Below are 18,663 nucleotides of genomic sequence, written 5' to 3'. Positions count from 1 at the left end.
CTGTCCTTTTTGTGTAATTTGTGTACACATGTGGAATTGACATTTGCACACGGTGTGAGATGTTGCTCTGTGCTTGGTCTCTACCAGACTGCTTTCCAGTTTTCCGGTGATTGTTGTTCAGTAGCTAGTTCTTTCTCAGTTGCTGCGACCTTCGTGTCTGACAGCAGCGGGCCACTGTGTTGATTCGCTTTTATATTTTGTGTCATCTGTTGCCCTCATGGACCTCTTTATTTCTTAACTAGTACCAGATTGTTCCAGAGATTACTGCATTTTGGTATAATTTGAGATTCGGTGCTTCTCGGCCTTCTTCCTTCCCACTTTTTTTCGTTATTTTCCTTGAGATTTTTGACCATTTGTTCCTCCAGATATATTTCATTATTATTTTTTTTTCTGTCTAAAAAGGAGTGCTTTGGTAGTTTGTTTGGTATGGCACTGAGTAAGAAAGTGAATTTAGACAGTATTTTCATTTTTATTTTAATGGCTTGCCCTGTTCATGAGCAGAAAGTAATTCTCCAATTGTTTTAATCTGTCTTTATTTGTGTGAAGAGTATTTTATTTTACGGTTGCCTGTGTATGGTTTGTGTGTGTGTCTGGGTGGTTAGATTCCCGGTGTGTTATGTGTTCCTTAGCTATTTTAAATGGGATTTTTTTTTCTTCTTTCTGTGTTTTGCTGCTGTTTTGATGAATTATTTGGGTTTATTTTCTATCCACAACTTTGTTGAAGTTAATTATTTCAATTAATTTTTTTATTAACATTGAGAGCTCTCTAAACCATCATCTTATCTGCAGAAAGTGATATATTTTCCCTTTGTGCTACAAATTACCTACCATATTAAGGAAAAAAACTGTTTATCCCTGTAGTTTTTAAGGTTTTTAATAGAAATGGGGTGTATCTTCTCAAAAATGTCTTTTCTGTTTACATAGTTATGTGATTTTGTCCTTGTTAATGTGTAGATTAGGAATTCTTCAGCTTCTCTGTGACTCAGACACCTTGGGCAGTCTGGCGGAGGTTATCAAGCCTGTCTCATACTGATGTTTTTAAATGAATAAAGTAAAAATCCTCACAGCATTGCAGAGGAAAAAACGTCTATTGAAATATGATGAACAAAATATTGAAAACCAAGTTCATGACCCTCAAGCTAAGAGCCCCTGGATTAGAAGAACCTAAGGTTCTGTTGGCTCTGATGCACTTTTATGTTCTGCTTATTCTTAAATGTTTGTTCTTTAAAAAGACAACAAAGAAATTCTTTTTTAATGAGGGAGGGAGTTGATCCCATAAGTGAAAAGGCAGAAAACGCGGCCATTTTAGGAGGAGATGTCCTCACCCAGTCCTTCTTCTCTCCTTGGTCATGCTCTTAAGTGTTGAGTGCTGGCAGGTATGGGACAGGTGGTGGCACATGTTAAAGGATACTCTCTGGGGACTCCAGTGGCTCAGACCCATCCTATTAGGTTGGTTTTTCTGTGGTGATGGTCTGCAGTTTTTGAACGAGTGAGTGGCATCAACCTTGGGAAAACACTTCCAGCAGTCTTGGCTGTGTCGATGAGGTCTGGGGCAGAAGAGGGAGCCTGGAGGTGAGGGGACGAGGTGGAGACCCTCACCAGGATCTAGGGGGAGGCCAGACGTTCCTGAGTCAGGTTTGTAGCGGCGGGGCTGGGAAGACATTTCTGAGAGCGGACTTGGCAGCTGATTGGATAAAGAGGCTAATAGGAATGGGTGACTGGATGATTGTGCCCCATGCATGGTGGTAAGCAGTTCTGTGGCAGGGAGAGAAATGCTGGTAACATCAGAAAAATCTCCCCTGGAGATAGACCCTTCCTTGGCTTTCTGCAGACTTCGTGTGTGTGTATTCAGAGCATCATCCTGACCCAGTAGCATGTTTGTGAACTGTGTGGGTGCCCACGCTCATGGAGCCAGTGATGTAAGAGCTCTTCTTGATGTGTCTCATAGATATCACCCTCGTCTTCTTGGGTTTCAGGAGTACTTAGGATCCGTCCTACTGGTGTTCTTGCCATTTCTCCCATGTACCCCTGCTTTGGGCCTGCAGAGGGACGTGGCATCCACACACACGAGTGGCCCAAGCTGTGTCCTTCTGCTTTGGGTCTGCAGAGGGACGTGGCATCTGCACACACGAGTGACCCAGGCTATGTCCTTCTGCTTTGGGTCTGCAGAGGGACATGGCATCTGCATACACGAGTGACCCAGGCTATGTCCTCCTGCTTTGGGCCTGCAGAGGGACGTGGCATCTGCACACACGAGTGGCCCAGGCTACGTCCTCCTGCTTTGGGCCTGCAGAGGGACGTGGCATCTGCACACACGAGTGGCCCAGGCTATGTCCTCCTGCTTTGGGTCTGCAGAGGGACGTGGCATCTGCACACACGAGTGGCCCAGGCTATGTCCTCCTGCTTTGGGTCTGCAGAGGGACGTGGCATCTGCACACACGAGTGGCCCAGGCTATGTCCTCCTGCTTTGGGTCTGCAGAGGGACGTGGCATCTGCACACACGAGTGGCCCAGGCTATGTCCTCCTGCTTTGGGTCTGCAGAAGGACATGGCATCTGCACACACGAGTGGCCCAGGCTATGTCCTCCTGCTTTGGGCCTGCAGAGGGACGTGGCATCTGCACACACGAGTGGCCCAGGCTATGTCCTCCTGCTTTGGGCCTGCAGAGGGACGTGGCATCCACACACACGAGTGACCCAGGCTATGTCCTCCTGCTTTGGGTCTGCAGAGGGACGTGGCATCTGCACACACGAGTGGCCCAGGCTACGTCCTCCTGCTTTGGGTCTGCAGAGGGACGTGGCATCTGCACACACGAGTGGCCCAGGCTACGTCCTCCTGCTTTGGGCCTGCAGAGGGACGTGGCATCTGCACACACGAGTGACCCAGGCTATGTCCTCCTGCTTTGGGTCTGCAGAGGGACGTGGCATCTGCACACATGAGTGACCCAGGCTCAGGCTTCTTGAGAAGGCTCTTTGGATACGTCCCAAAGGACCCTGGGTCATCCTCTGGGGGAGGACAGCTTCCAGCTCCTCAGTCAGCCATGCATTGCCATGGGCTTCCTGTCATTGCTGTGTCTGTGCTTTGTTCCCAGAGTAAAATTAAGAAGCGTGCTTGGGTTCTTCATGAGTGCTTGGAAAGAGTCCCTGAGAATGTCGAGGCAGCAAAGGAGTTACTTCAGTATGGCTTGAAGGGCACAGACCTAGAGGCCCTTCTGGCCATCGGGAAAGGAGAGGACAATGGCAGGTGTGTGTCTGGGATGGGCCCCTGGCTGGGTTTGTAAAGGATCCACAGGCACGTTGTGGACCCTGGGACTTCTCCTCTTTAATCAGGCATCTCTGGTATACGTCAGGGGCCTCTTCTCAGCTGGGCCCGCACTGACTGACCCAATAACAGCTGACGTTATTTGGCTTTTAAGGTTTGCACAGTGCTGTCTGGACATAGTCTCCTTTGAGCTTCCCTGTGGCCCTGGGAGACAGGTAGAAAAGGTACTGTTTTCCTCATTTTACAGATGAGGAGACTGAGGCATGGGAGATTGGATTCCTTGGCCAGGCATGGCTAGTGAGCCCTCCAACCTCACATCTCTGCCACTCCGCCAGTCGTTGTTCTCCCTATTAATGCCAATACCAGCTCAGATGCTAAGTGTTTGTTAATGTTTGTGTTTGAGCATGAAAAGAGATTCCTCCCTCAGAATTGCTGGGAGGAGAGCTCTTAGAAACCACTTCTGGTGAGATCCAGGCTGTGGGAGACCTGGGTTTGGTCTTTTGATTCTGTCACTTATTTGATGTGTGATTTGGTGCAAATGGTTTCCCCTCCCTGTGCCTTAGTTTCCTCCTCTGTAATTTGAGGGCTTTGTTCTGGGTCATCCCCAAGGTCTCCACTCACTATAGCACTGTCTGCCTGGGACAGACAGATTGGTATGGAGGCAACTGGAGATTCATTCTTTAGGACTAGACTGAAGCCCTTTCCTTTGTAAGACCTCATGGGGGCAGCCCCTGAGGCTCTGTCCCTGGCTACCAGCCATGTGTGTGCATGTACTATGTTACCTGCACTTGGGAAAAGTGGCCCCTTTTACCCCCATCCTATGACACTGCTGATTTCCTGCTATGAGGAAGATGGATAGCTTTGGAGATATTTCAGTGAAACCTTCTGTGGATCAGTAAAGCTTATTACAAAAGCAAAGCTGATCTTCCAGTAATGAATTTATTGTTACGGTTTTTCTGAAAAATCAATTGTAATAATAAAATACAGAAGAGTATAAAAACTGGTATTGAGTAAATTAATTTTTAAAGAGAAATCTCTTTTCCGTCAGCTGTGATTTGGTGTTTCTGTCTTTCTTCTAGATTTATCTTGCCTGGGGATGTCGACCTTGCTGAGGTGCCTTATGAGGACCTTTTGTCACCTGCTGAGGATATAAAAAACGCAAAAGAGAGACAGCCCAAGAAGAGACCAGAGCTCCTCCACTTAGCCGACTTCTCACAGTAAGTCATGCAGCCACCTGCCTGCCTGGTTAGACAGTGTCTCTGGACCCTGGGCCCTGGCCTCCCACTGGGATGGTGGGAGTGGCTTTGTGGTGGGTGTCTGTCACCTGAGGGTCTGTGCCGCTTGGTAGGTAGGCACCTGTGCAAGCCTGGGTTAGGACTCCTTGGTCATCTCATTTCCCTCAGCTCTAAACTGGGGGAATCGCACTGAGCTGAATCTGAGAGTCACGGTCACATTGAGTGCTAGCTCACATAAAAAGTAGGGGCCCCATCTTATAGGTGAGAAAACCAAGGCTCTGTGGGCCTCCCACAGTGTGCCATTGATGAGTGAGCTCCTGAGTACTGGTTTCTCCTCCCAGGCCCTCTCCTGACCCACTGTCCCAGGTTTTTTGGGGTGGGATGAGGCTGAAATCTTGGACTCTTGGGTTAGGAGTTGGGATTCCAAGGGAAAGTCATGCCCAGGCTTGGAGAGGCAGAAGTGAGGTGATGAAGGAAGGGAGATGGCTGGACATTGGTTACATTAAAGCTGGGGTGACTGAGTGTGTGGGGACATGAGCCAAGAGGGCAGCAGATACAGACTGGGAAAAGGGCATTGAGCCTGGCATCTGAACCAGTCAGTTCGTCAATTAAGTGCCTGCTGAGTGCCAGGCATGGAGCTAAGCCCTGGGCATACAGAAAGAGGTCAGAGACAGCCTCCAACCTCCAGGAGCTCCCTGGCTGTTGGAGGACCAGAGTGCCCCTGGGGGAGGGGTGGGGTGTCTGGAATTGGCCTCATTAGGACAGCTGTGATCTGGTGGCCCTGCAGGTTACATGAGCTGGTGGTTTGATGGGGGTGGGCCCCCTACTAGTTCTGGAGTAGGGAGGGGCCTCTGAAGATGTCACCTCGTCCTCCAGGCCCCCTGGCAGCAATTCCTTAGTCCTGTGTCACCTTCTTTGGAAGGAGAACATTCCCTGCCAGGGCAATGATTGTTCCACTGTGGGATGTCTCACTGGTAGTGATCCTTCCCCTGGTTCTAGTTTTGTATTTTGGGGTGAAGCTGAGTAACTCTCAAGTCTCTACCAGAAAGTAAGTTGTGGATTTGGGGCTGACGTGCTTTCTTTGGCTGCAGGTTAACGTTGGAACAGAAGGAGCTGTGCCGGTGCAGACTGAAGTTACTGACCTACCTGGACCGGCTGGCGACGTATGAGGTGAGACTCCCTGGAGCTTCTGGCCTCTGAGACCCTCAGCAGCATCCTGTTGGGGGCCTGGGTGCAAATCACTTCTGCCTTCCTGGGTCAACGATCAGTCTTCCTGGGCTCAGCCTTCTTTTCACTCATTCTCTGCCATGGTCCTTCCCATGCTTTCCCAGAGGGGCCTGGGTCCTCCCTGTCTCTACCCCTTCCCTCCAATAACTCCTTCTGCTTTCTGGTGTTGTCCTCATGTCCTCTTCTGTGCCTCCATCTCTTGTGCCTCCCCCTACTCTGTATGTCAGACCTCTTGAGGTTGGCCCCCGTACTTAAAGAGATGGGTCCCTTCTTTTCACCAGAGCCAGTCCCACACTTACACACTAGGTCTGTGCTGCCCTTCGCTGAGCCTCAGTCTCTCGCCCATCTCCCCCTGGATTTTCAGCCTTTTCCATCAGACTCCTAGAACTACTCATGTGTCCTCCCTCCCCTGCTTCCTCCCCTCTTGTCTCTCCCCTTTATTTGCCTCCTCAGACAGCTTCTTCTCAGGCTTCCTGCCTTGTCTCTGGTATCCTTTGCCCCAGTTTGCCCCACTTTGCTTTGTCTTGCATTCTCCCTCCCTGTCGTACACAGTTTGTGTCCTTTGCTGCATCGTGCCTCAAGCCGCATGCCTTGTCAGGGGGTATGACCCATAGGTCTATCCTCGGCCCTCTGTTCATCCTCTCTCCTCTCTTGGTAAACTCATAAGCTCCCCTGGGATGATAATTATCTTCTCAGAGCAGTCCCCAGATCTGTCTTTCCAAGGCTAGTCCTCCTCAGAACCACAGAACTGGGGAGCTGGAAGGGCCATGAGGCGCCTTTGGTCTCAACCCCATACAAAAAAGCCTTTGCCTGAAGCACCTCAAGGAGGGGATCTGCTCCCTCCCCAGGCAGCCTATCAGGGCTGGGAAAGCGCTCGTCTGCTGCTGATGTCACATCTGAACTGATCTCCTTCTCATGTCCACCCGCTACTCTTGGTTTTGCCCTCTGGGACTACCCAATAGACATCCCTGCCCTCCCTGTCCCCTTCCCTGGGACAACATGGAGGACATCCTGCCCCTTTACCACACAAGAACTCCCTTGGCCTTGAGTAGTTTCTTCTCTGGGTAATGTGCCTGCTTCCCACATGGTGTGGTCTTGAGACCCTTCACCGTTCTGGTGTCCTCCTGGTAACCCTCTCCAGCTTGTCAGTGACCTTCCTGAAGTGTGGCCCTGAGGCCTTGAGACAGGCCTGTGGATGATGTTCGGAGTCCAGAGGATGGTAGAACTCTCACTGTCCTTTTTCTGGAAATACAGATGAAAGAAAGGTCTGAGTGAAATGCTTTTCTGCCTACATCTTACATCAGAGATCCAGAGCCAGGGTCTGAGGAGAGCCTGCCATGCTGAGGCATTGCTGTGAAGTCTTGGGGCTTTCTAGATCCCTCATCTGTTTGCCCATAATGCTAGGACGCTCCTGTCTGTGTCCCAGCTGGAGTCTGCAGCTTCTTCTCCTGGGATTTGTCAACAGTAGCCACAACTTCACAAAACTTAGTGAAAACTAGATTTATTGCAAGAGAGATGACCATGGTGTGGAACCGAATTCACAAGCCTCACAGAAGTTTGCGTATTTCTGGGGGCAGGACAGAGGAAGAAGGAGATGCCAGAATCTGCACCCAGAGGGGCCATGGCACAGTAGGGAGAAAGGTGCAGGATATGTGGAACAAAGGGGAGAAGCAGGGCCACAGCCAACGCTGTGAAGAGAGGAGGGTCTCCTTATTTACAAGAGCCTGGCTGCACAAGCGCAGTGAGGACCGCCTGGTGCCTGTCTTGACTCTCAGGGACCCCTAGGATCTCAGCTTGGGATGCAAATAATAGATTAGGTCAGCTCTGCTAACTCTGGAGGCAGCACCTTCCAACCTTGGGCAGCTTGTTCTCCCTGACATCAGGTCAAAGTGACCCCTTGGGAGCCTCTGCCTGTCATGTCTGCTTGTGTTGCCTGGAGCCAGATGGGAGGCTCCTCCCTCCTCTGCATGACAGTGCTTGAATCCTGTTTCTCATGCTGCATGTGCAGTCCTGGGATCAGGGCTTGTTCACAGCGACAAGAGACACCAGCTCCTCCTTCGGGGAGCTTCCCCTCTAAGAGTATACAGCCTTAGCATGAAGGAGAGACCTGGCAGTTGCCTCCCTCAAAGCTGGGGCCAGGCTTGGAGCAGCCACCTTGGGTGCCTTATTCATTTATTGAGCCCCCCAGATCTGTTGCTCAGGAATTTCCCTAGATGCCGCTGGATTTTCTGGAGTAGAATCCCAGAACTTGCCCATTTGTGCCTGTTGGTGCACTGGGGGAAGCCAGTGTTGTCTCTGAGCTTTGACCACTCAGTGCTCTGGCCACCTCCTCCATTAGCTGAACTGTTTGTTGATGTAGATAAAGAGGTAGACAGTCCTTATGCTCAGGATGGAGGTGGGATGATGGGAAGGTTCCTTCCTGGGGGGTCACTTTGGCTTAAACCGGTCTGATTGATGGAGTTCTCAGTTGCCCCCTTAGTTGATTGCCAGAGGTGGGGTGGCCAGTGTGTATAACAGTGGTCACTCTGTTTTTGAGAAAACCCAGGCAGGAAGGTAGCCACAAACGCTCCTGTTATGAAGGAGCCGAGATGGGTAGGTAACTTATTTTGGGCTCATTTATGTTAGCAGACCGAGGTGCCGACGTTTTAGTATTTATTTTCTGTTGCCATATTTAAAAGGCTTTTCATTAAATCACTGTTTTCCCTCAGGAAATCCTTGGAATGCCTCATGCAGCTGAGCAGAGATATGACGCTGAATTCTTCAAGAAGTTCAGAAATCAGAATATTGTTCTCTCAGCAAGAACCTATGCCCGGGTAACTTGTTTTTTATAGCAAATGTTACTTGATTGAATAATAATGCTAATAATGTTGGGTGGCAGCTTGGTGGTTGGACTGAGAATGGGCCTTGATGCGGGGGACCTGTGCCTGACCCTACTGGGCCAGGCACTCACCCTCTCTGAGCCCAGTGTGGCTCTTGGAGGACAGACGTCTCAGAGTGCCCTCCTGCCACTGGAGAGGGAGCTTCCACGCTGGAAAGTTTACTAAGTCACTGACATCACAGGTGTGACAAGACTCACATTCATATGATGATGTCCGGTAGTGATGCCCTTTCTAGATTCACCGTGATCCTGTGAGCTGGCTGCTTCAGCATGCCCATTGTACAGATGAGAAAACCAAAACACGCACCATTGAGCGATCCTGAAACGTTTGACATTTGACATAATGGCTTGATAAACAGGATGAGAGTGGTCCGGTGTATTCTGAGCTTGTGGTATTCCCCTGACTTAGAGTGTGTCAAGAGGCTCTTTATGAGCACATGCAAAAGAGACTTCCCTCCCTTCCCTTCCCTGCACCCTCCCTCCATCCCTTTTCACTCCTTCCCCTCCTATCTCTTCCCCTTCACCTCCCTCCCTTCCTTTTTCCTCCTTTTCCTTCCCTTCCCTCCCTCTTTTTCACCCCCTCCCTTCTTTCCTCCATCTTCCTCCTCTCCCCTTCCCTTCTCCCCTTTAACCTGGCCAGCACTTGACTCTCACTCTTTGTACAGGAGAGTAACGTCCAGGCCCTGGGCATCCTGTTCACGTACCACGGTGCAGAGCTGTTGGCCCATCGCCTCGCCATCCTCTCCAATTTCCCAGAGACCACATCTCCGCATGAGTACGCGGGTCTGCTCCCAGAAGCTTGGTAAGGACATTCTCTGTTTTTTTCCAAAGCCTTTGAGGGGTGGGGCTTTTTGGTCTCAGGTCACCTATACATGTATCTTCCTGAAAGCCTTGCCCTGGTAGTCAGGAGGCTGGATTCAAATCCTGCTCTGATGAGGGCACATGCAGTTGCTGAATTAACTCAGGGATGTGAGTGGAGTGAGGTGTTAGCGCACCTTAAATTATGACAGTCAGGGAGAGTGCAGAGAGACAGACAACAGTGATGTAGGAGGAGGAGGCCTGGGCCTGGGCTGAGGATGACATGGGATTGAGTCCTGCTGTGATCGATGCATGCCACCACCTGCTACATGAGTAGGCAGATTCTCTGGCTTTTCTTGATGCCCTAGGCATCTCTCTCTCAGATTGTGAGGTCCAGGTGAGGTGCCGATCTGCATGAGTGGAGAGCATTTTCATACTGGGCATTCCCTCCATGGGTGAAGTTATAGGTCAGTCTCATCTGTATGCCTTAAGTTGAGCCAAATTGGTGATGCCCGCAGGCTCCAGATGAGGAGGGCATGAACATCCCAATAGGCTGCCCAAGTTCAGATGTTTGGCTGAGAGAGACATGGAAGCAAATGGTTTGGAATCTGTATTTTTAGCATGTTTGGAGTATTTCCTTTTTGTTGATTGTTATTCTAATTAATTTGAAAAATTGACCCGGCATAAAACATGGGGATTGAACTGGCTGATTTTCAGTCACAGAATTTTATAAAAAAAGATTTTTTTTAATGTTATCAGAATCTTCCCCACTATCTCTAGTTATCCCACATGACCAATATTTTTATTTTATTTTATTTTGTAATTTTATTTATTTTCAGTGTTCCGTAGTCACTATCCTATCACTTAGATTTTTTTTCCCTCTTTCCTCCCCCTCCTTCCCCACTACCTCCCTCCTCCCTCCCTGAGATGGCATATAATTTTATATAGATTCTACACTTACATTTCTATTAAATACATTTTCACCTGAGTCATGTTGCAAAGAATTAAAATGAATGAGAGAAACCATGTAACAAACCAAAACATATTACAAAAGAAAATGATCTGCCATATTCTGCAATTTAATTCCATAGTTCTTTCTCTGGATGTGGAAGGCATTTTGCCTTAAAGGACCACTGGGAATTTTGTAAGTCCTTGCATTGCAATGAAGTTCTAAGTCTACCAGAAAAAAATCCTTGCACACTGTGGTTGTTGCTGTGTACACAGTTCTCCTGGTTCTGCTCCTTTCACTCAGCATCAGACCATATAAGTCTTTCCAGGCCTCTTTGAAGTCTTCCTGTTCATCATTTTTTATAGCATAATAATACTCCATCACATTCATATACCACAATTTATTCAGCTATTCCCCAATTGATGGGCATCCCCTTGGTTTTCAGTTTTTGGCCACCACAGAGAGAGCTGCTATAAATATTTTTGTACATGTGGCACCTTTTCCTATTTTTATGATCTCTTGGGGATACAGTCCTAGAAGTGGTATTGCTGGGTCAAAGGATATGCATACTTTTGTAGCCCTTTGGGTATAGTTCCAAATTGCTCTCCAGAATGGTTGGATCAGCTCACAGCTCCACCAACAATGAATTAGTGTTCCAGCTCTCCCACATCTTCTCCAACATTTATCATCACCCTGTTCTGTCATGTTAGCCAATCTGACAGGTGTGATGTGGTATCTCAGAGTTGTTTTGATTTTCATCTCTCTACTCAATAGTGATTTAGAGCATTTTTTTCATGTGACTGTAGATATCTTTAATTTCTTCCTCTGAAAACTGCCTGTTCATATCCTTTGACCATTTATCAATTGGGGAATGACTTGCATTCTTGTACATTTCAGTTCTCTATATATTTTGGAAATGAGGCCTTTATCACAAACACTAGTTGCAAAAATTCTTTCCCAGTTTTCTGCTTCCCTCCTAATCTTAGTTGTGTTGGGTTTGGTTATGCAAAAACTTTTCAGGTTAAAGTAATCAAAATTATCCATTTTGCACTTCATAATGCTTTCTATCCCTTGTTTAGTCAAAAATTCTTCCCTTCTCCATAAATCTGATGAATACACTATTCCTTGCTCCACTAATTTGTTTATAGTTTCAATATTTATACCTTGATCCTTTTTGGATTTTATTCTTGGGTACGGTGTCAGGCATTGGTCTATGCCTAGTTTCCGCCACACTGTTATCCAGTTTGCCCAGCAATTTTTGTCAAGCAGTGAGTTCAGTGAGTTCAAGAAGCAGGGGTTCTTGGGTTTATCAAACAGTAGATTGCTATATTCATTGACTACTGTGTCTTGGGTACCTAGCCTATTCCACTGGTCCACCCTTCTGTTTCTTAGCTAGTACCAAGTGGTTTTGATAATTGCTGCTTTATAATACAATTTGAGATCTGGTAGGGCTAGGCCACCTTCCCTAGCATTTTTTTTCATTAGTTCCCTTGATATTCTGGACCTTTTGTTCTTCTAGATGAATTTTGATATTTTTTCCAGCTTTAGAAAATAATTATCTGATAGTTTGATTGGGATGGCACCTAAATTAATTTCAGTAGAATTGCCATTTTTATTATGTTGGCTTGGCCTACCCACAAGCAACTGATGTTTTTCCACTTACTTAGATCTGACTTTATTTGCGCGAAAAGTGTTTTGTAATTGTGTTCATATAGTTTCTGGGTTTGTTTTGGCAGGTAGACTCCCAAATATTTTATAGTGTCTACCCTAGCTTTAAATGGGATTTCTCTTTCTATCTTTTGCTGTTGGGCTTTGTTGCTATTATAGGAATGCAGAAGATTTGTGTGGGTTTATTTTGTAACCTGCAACTTTGTCAAAGTTGTTTATTATTTCAAGTAGTTTTTTACTTGAATCTCTGAGATTCTCTAAGTATATCATCATATCATCTGCAGAGAGTGATAACTTAGTTTCTTCTTTGCCTATTCTAATTCCTTCAATTTCTTTTTCTTCTCTTATTGCTGCAGCTAAAATTTCTAGTACCATATTGAAAAATAGTGGTGATAATGGACATCCTTGTTTCACCCCTGATGTTATTGGAAATGCATGTAGCTTATCTCCATTGCATATAATGCTTGCTGAAGGTTTTAGGTAGATACTGCTTATTATTTTATGGAAATTTCCATTTATTCCTGTGTTCTTCAGCGTTTTCAGTAAGAATGGGTGTTGTATTTTGTCAGAAGCTTTTTCTGCTTCTTTTGAGATAATCATGTGGTTTCCATTAGGTTTGTTGTTGAGATGATCAATAATGCTAATAGTTTTCCTAATATTGAACCAGCCCTGCATTCCTGGTATGAATCTTACTTAATCATAATGCATTATTCTCATGATAAGTTGCTGTATTCTTTTTGCTAAAATCTTATTTAAAATTTTTGCATCTATATTCATTAGAGAAATTGGTCTATAAAATTTTCTTTCTCTGTTTTGGCTCTTCTTGGTTTGGGTATCAAAAACATATTTGTATCATAAAAAGAATTTGGGAGGACTCCTTCTTCCCCAGTTTTCTCAAATAGTCTATATAATATTGGAATTAACTATTCTTTAAATATTTGGTAGAATTCACTTGTGAATCCATCTTACCCTGAAGATTTTTTCCTAGGGAGTTCATTGATTTCTTGTTCAATTTATTTTTCTGAGATGGGGTTATTTAAGTATTTAACCTCCTCTTCTGTTAACCTGGGCAGTTTATATCTTTTAAAATAATCATCCATGTCATTTAGATTGTCGAATTTATGGGCATAGAGTTGAGCAAAGTAATTTCTAATTATTGTTTCAGTTTCCTCCTCATTGGAGGTTAGTTGACCCCTTTCATTTTTGATATTGGTAATTTGGTTTTCTTTCTTTTTTTTTTTTTGATCAAATTGACCAAAGGTTTATCAATTCTATTAATTTTTTTTATAAAACAAACTGTTAGTTTTATTTATTCAATAATTTTCTTAATTTCAATTTTATTAATCTCTCCTTTGGTTTTCAGTATTTCTAATTTGGTATTTATTTGGGGATTTTCAATTTGTTCTTTTTTGAGCTTTTTCAGCTGCATGCTTAATTTATTGATCTCTTCTTTCTCTATTTTATTCATGTAGACATTCAAAGATATAAAGCTTTCCCTAAGAACTGCTTTTGCAGTATCCCGTAAGATTTGATAGGTTGTCTCATTATTGTCATTCTCTTGAATGAAGTTATTGATTATTTCTATGATTTGTTGTTTAACTCACTCATTCTTTAGGATTAGATTGTTTATTTCCAGTTAATTTTTGGTCAACCTTTCTATGGACTTTTATTAAATATAATTTTTATTGAATTGTGATCTGAGAAGGGTGCATTGACTATCTCTGCCTTTCTGCACTGGACTGTACATAGTACATGGTCAATTTTTGTATATGTGCCATGTACCACCGAGAAAAAGGTATGTTCCTTTCTATCCCCATTCAGTTTTCTCCAGAGATCTATCATATCTGCCTTACCCAGAGTTTTATTTACCTCCTTAACTTCTTTCTTGTTTATTTTAAGTTAGATTCATCAAGTTCAGAGAGGAGGAGGTTGAAGTCCCCCGCTAGTATAGTTTTGCTGTCTATTTCTTCCTGTAACTCCCTTAACTTCTTCTCTAAGAATTTGGATCCTATACCACTTGGAGCATACATGTTTAGTAATGAAATTGCTTCATTGTCTATGATGCCTTTTAGCAGGATATAGTTTCCTTCCTTATCTCTTTTGGTTAGATCTATTTCTGCTTTTGCTTTGTCTGAGATTAGGATTACTACCCCTGCTTTTCTTATATCAGCTGAAGCACAATATATTCTGCTCCAAACTTTTACCATTGCCCAATGTGTATCCTCCCATTTCAGATGTGTTTCTTGTAAACAAAATATTGTTGGATTATGGTTTTTAATCCCTTCTGCAATCCGTCTCCATTTTATGGGAGAATTCATCCCATTCACATTTCCAGTTATGATTACTATCTGTGTCTTTCCCTCCATCCTCTTTCCCACCTTTTGTGCTTTTAGTTCTCCCTTCTCCCTTTCCCTCCACAATAGAGTTTTAATTTTTGACCACCACCTCCTGCAGTCTTCCCTTCCTTCTTTCAGCCCCCCTCCATTTTATTCCCATTTACCCTTACTACTTCTTTCCTCCCTTTTAGCTTCCCCTTCCTCTTCTTTCCCCCTTCCCCTCTTACTGCCTATAGAGCTAGTTAGATTTATATACTTAATTTTGTTGTTCCCTCCTTGAACCAAATCAGATGAGAGTACATTTACATATTGATCATCACATCATTTACTTTATACCTGCTCCCTCTATCTGTGTATATCCCTTTTATGTTTCATAATAGATGTACAATTCTCAAGATTAACAAGGATCATCTTCCCTTATAGGGAGGTAAACAGTTTGCCCAAATTGAGTAACAAGTTGTTTTTTTTTTTTCCCCTGTTTACCTTTTTATGCTTCTCTAGAGACCTGCATTTGAAGATTGACTTTTCTATTGAGTTCTGGCCTTTTTTGTCAGGGAGGTCTGGAAATCCCTTACTTCATTGAATGTCTGTGTCATTGCCCGAAATGTTACGCTGAACTTTGCTGGGTAATTGATCCTTGGTTGTAGTCCCAGCTCCTTTGCCTTACAGAATATCAGATTCCAATTCCTTCAAGCTTTTAATGTAGAAGCTGCAAGGTCCTGTGTGATCCTGACTGTAGCTCTCAATGTTTGAATGGTTTCTTTCTGGCTAGCTGTAGTAGTTTCCCCTTCACTTGATAGTTCTGGAATTTGGCAACAATATTCCTTGGTGTTTTTATTTTGGGATCCCTTTCGGGAGGTGAACTGTGGATTCTTTCAATGACTATTTTGCCCTCTGTATCTAGCTCTTCTGGACAGTTTTCCTTGATGATTTCTTGGAAGGTATTGTCCAGGCTCTTTTTTTTCATTATGGCTTTTTCATAGGCCAGTAATTCTTAAATTTTCTCTCTTGGATTTATTTTATAGGTCAATTGTTTTTCCAATTAGGTATTTTACATTTTTTTCTATCTTTTCATTCTTTAGATTGTGTTTGACTGATTCTTGATGTCTCATAGAGTCATTAGCTTCTACTTGCCCAATTCTAATTTTTATCAAATGGTTTTCTTCAGTTAACTTTTGCATCTCCTTTTCCATCTGTCCAATTATTCCTTTTAAGGAATTATTTTCTCCAGTTAGTTTTTGTACTTCCTTTCCCATTTGTCCAATTTTCCCTGTTAGGTTTTGTGCTTTCTTTTCTGTTTGTCCAATTTTCCTTTTTAAAAAGCTATTCCTATCAGTGAATTCTTTTTTCATACTTTTAAAATCACTGACCAGTTTTTCTTTTATTTCTCTAATTTAGCTTTTAAAATCCTTCTTCAGCTCTTCCAAGAGTGCTCTTTGTGCCTGCGACCAGTTCATTGTCCCTTCTGAAGTTTCAGATGGGAGTGCAGTCTCAATACTGACCTCTTTGGTAATCGTGTTTTGATCCTTGTTCCCATAGAAAGATTCTATGGTCTTTCTCTTCCTGCTTTGCTTCTTACTCATGATGATGATGCTTTGTATATTGTGGTCTCTGGTTTTTTCAGCTAGAAGCTAAAGAACTTGGTGCTGAGCTGGCTGGTGTGAGAAAACTAAGGCCAGGTGAATTCTTTTTGTTGTTGTTGTTTTGTGTTTTCCCAGATTAGCCCTGGAGCTAGCTTGTTAAGTGTGGGAGAGGGGTGGTCTGGCCATGGGAGGTCTCCTCAGCTGGACTAGCGCAAAGGCAAACTCAGCAATTGATGATCCCCACGGCCCTAGTGTCTTCCTGTTTCCCCTGGAGTGCTGAGGCATGCCTGGGGTCCTGGTGTTGGTGGTTGCGAGGCTCTCCCTGCCGCCCCCCCGGAGTTCTGGATCTCCTCCTTGTTCACTGAGGTGGGGCTGTCTGGGACAGCTCAGGTCCTGTGCCACAGTAAGAGGAATCCTCCCTAGCTATTTTCCTAGCCTCAGGTGCTACGAGACTGTTTGCCCCTTCAGCTGTTCCCACTGATCCAGGATTTCTCTGGGGAAATATTTTATGGTTCTTTTGAGGTCAATAAGGGGAGGAGGAGAGAGCATTTACCAATCACTCCACCATTTTGGCTCCCAGAAGTTCAAGTAGGTGACTTACAGACATTTAATCTGCGGGCTGATAGTCTCAGGAGCAGCTGCTGCTAATACCTGGGGCACCATGGCTCCCACTTGCTTGGTTCTGCTGGACTCCTACCCTGTTCTGCTATTCCATTTTGCTGCCACTGCCTCAGATTGCCCCAGGGCTTTCCTGCTTGGTCCTGCGGCAGCGGGGACTCATTGTGCTGTGCGCTGTATGTTCCTCCACCCTGTGGAACAGATCTTTCCCGTTGACCTTCCAGCCTGTCCTGGTCTGTGAATCTGCCAAGGTCTGTCTCCTATTAGATTCTGCATCTCCAAAATTTGGTCAGATTCTCTTTTTAGAGGTATCTGAAGGAGTTTGTCTAAGAGTTTAGGTGAATAGTTGCTCTCACTCTGCCATCTTGGCTCCACCCTCCAACAAATATTTTTAAAGAAGAAAAAGAAGAGAGAAAAATGTCAGCAAAATCTGCCTAAACTCTGCAAACATCTAAAGCTGTGTGCCATCTCCTAGAGTGGCGTGGGGAGAGGGCCAGCCTGTTCAGTGTCACGGCCCAGAATTATCCTCATTTTGGGTGGATTGTGTATGTTTCGTGGATCTTTGCCTGCCTCTCTGTTGGCCTCTTGTCCCTCTTTGGGCAGTTGTCCTTTCTGTCTTCATGGACCCCCCACTCATCCTGCTCTTCCCCAGCTGAGGGGCTGCTGGCCATTGTGCTGCTAATGCCTGGGGGATCAAGAGAACAGATCTGGGAGTTTCCTTCCCATTTGGGTTCTGGGGCAAACTGGAGGGCTCTTCTCTGGCCTTGAAGACAATGTGCTGTGTTGCCCTTTGACCTCACGCTGCTGGGAAGGGAGAAGGGGCCAGAAGGACCGGGCTGCACTCTCCATCTTCTCATTTTCTCTTGTTGCCTTTAGTCTTATTATCGCAACATGTAAGATGTTGTAGGGTGCGCATGTCTGTCTCTTATTAAATCTTGATTTACTGACTTAAGAGCCCCAGTAAACTGTGGCCGGTTTCTCTGAGCGTCCTCCCTTCCTGTTTGCTGCTTGCCCCGTGTGAGCCTTTGGGGCATCGTAAGAAAAGCTGGCTCATCTGCTGGCACTGATTGAGCACTCACTGTGTGTGAGGCGGGATACAGAGAAAAGCAAAAATACTCTTTGTCTGAGGAGATCTTGTCTGACAGGGGAGATGGTATGTGGTGTAGCAGCCCAGGAGCCAACCTTGAAGTCCAGAAGACATGGGTGCATCCTGGCCGTGGGGCCATGGGCACTTTGTTGGCATCTCAAGGCCCCTGGCTTGCAGCTAGAGAAGGAGCTTCTTCCTTCACCTTGGAGTGCCCTGTCCCCCGGACTCCCAGGTGCAGTCCCGGTCCATGGACAGGAGCAGGTGAGCCCCCAGCTTGTTTGTGCTTTTACTGAACTGCACTTTTTTCTGACTTACATTATCATTTCAGAGATGTGTTCCCATGGAAACCAGTTTCACCCTGAGAGTTGATATGATTCATGACCATCCTTCCTTTCCCTTGCAAGTTCCCATCCATAGAATTCTTAATCTGGCCAGAGAATGAGTGTGTCTCGTGTGATCTGGGGGCAGCTTGACTGCTGCTAAGAGCTCAGGGTCCCTGGGGTGTTCCAGGGAGGAGAGGAGTTCTCACTTCAGGCTGGAGTTTGGGTGAATCTCCATGATGCAGTCGCCCATGCTTCAGAAAACCTTGGCAAGAAGGTCAAGATTTTCTGATCAGGATTGAGTCTATGCTGTGGTACAGATATGCATTGATTCTGAATTTGAGACCTTCAGGCTCAGAATTGAACTCTAGGGATTAAAAAAAAAAGCAGTTGGTATTATGGTGTGAGTCCAGATTAATCCAGAATCCACTGGTGATTCTCAAGAAAAGTGGGAGCTTACTTTTACCTTTACCTACAGATGGGCAGAATGGACGTGGGGGCCTTCCACCACAATTATTGTAGCTGCTTTGGCCAGGCCTTCATGTATCTGTCAGCATAGAAGTTTGGAGAGGTTCTTTTTGGTTGTGTCTTCCTCTATCTCAAGGGGCAGCTAGGTGGTGCAATGCATACAGTACCAGAGCTAGAGTCAGGAGGACCTGAGTTCAAATCTCACCTCAGACACTTGACACTCACTAGCTGTGTGA

General features: G+C 45.3%; 1 protein-coding gene across 1 annotated transcript in view; it reads left to right on the top strand.

The window, feature by feature from the left end:
- NBAS (NBAS subunit of NRZ tethering complex) overlaps positions 1–18,663 on the top strand; it is a 280,935-nt gene that overhangs the window by 61,407 nt on the left and 200,865 nt on the right. The window contains exons 17-21 of the mRNA XM_072642657.1: positions 3,091–3,242; positions 4,340–4,477; positions 5,587–5,665; positions 8,431–8,535; positions 9,266–9,402. Coding sequence (XP_072498758.1) covers positions 3,091–3,242; positions 4,340–4,477; positions 5,587–5,665; positions 8,431–8,535; positions 9,266–9,402 — 611 coding nt within the window. The remainder of the gene's footprint in view (positions 1–3,090; positions 3,243–4,339; positions 4,478–5,586; positions 5,666–8,430; positions 8,536–9,265; positions 9,403–18,663) is intronic.

The sequence above is a fragment of the Notamacropus eugenii genome, chromosome 1 (assembly GCF_028372415.1).
Source record: "Notamacropus eugenii isolate mMacEug1 chromosome 1, mMacEug1.pri_v2, whole genome shotgun sequence".
Taxonomy (NCBI): domain Eukaryota; kingdom Metazoa; phylum Chordata; class Mammalia; order Diprotodontia; family Macropodidae; genus Notamacropus; species Notamacropus eugenii.
This window is presented reverse-complemented; position numbering and strand designations above follow the sequence as displayed.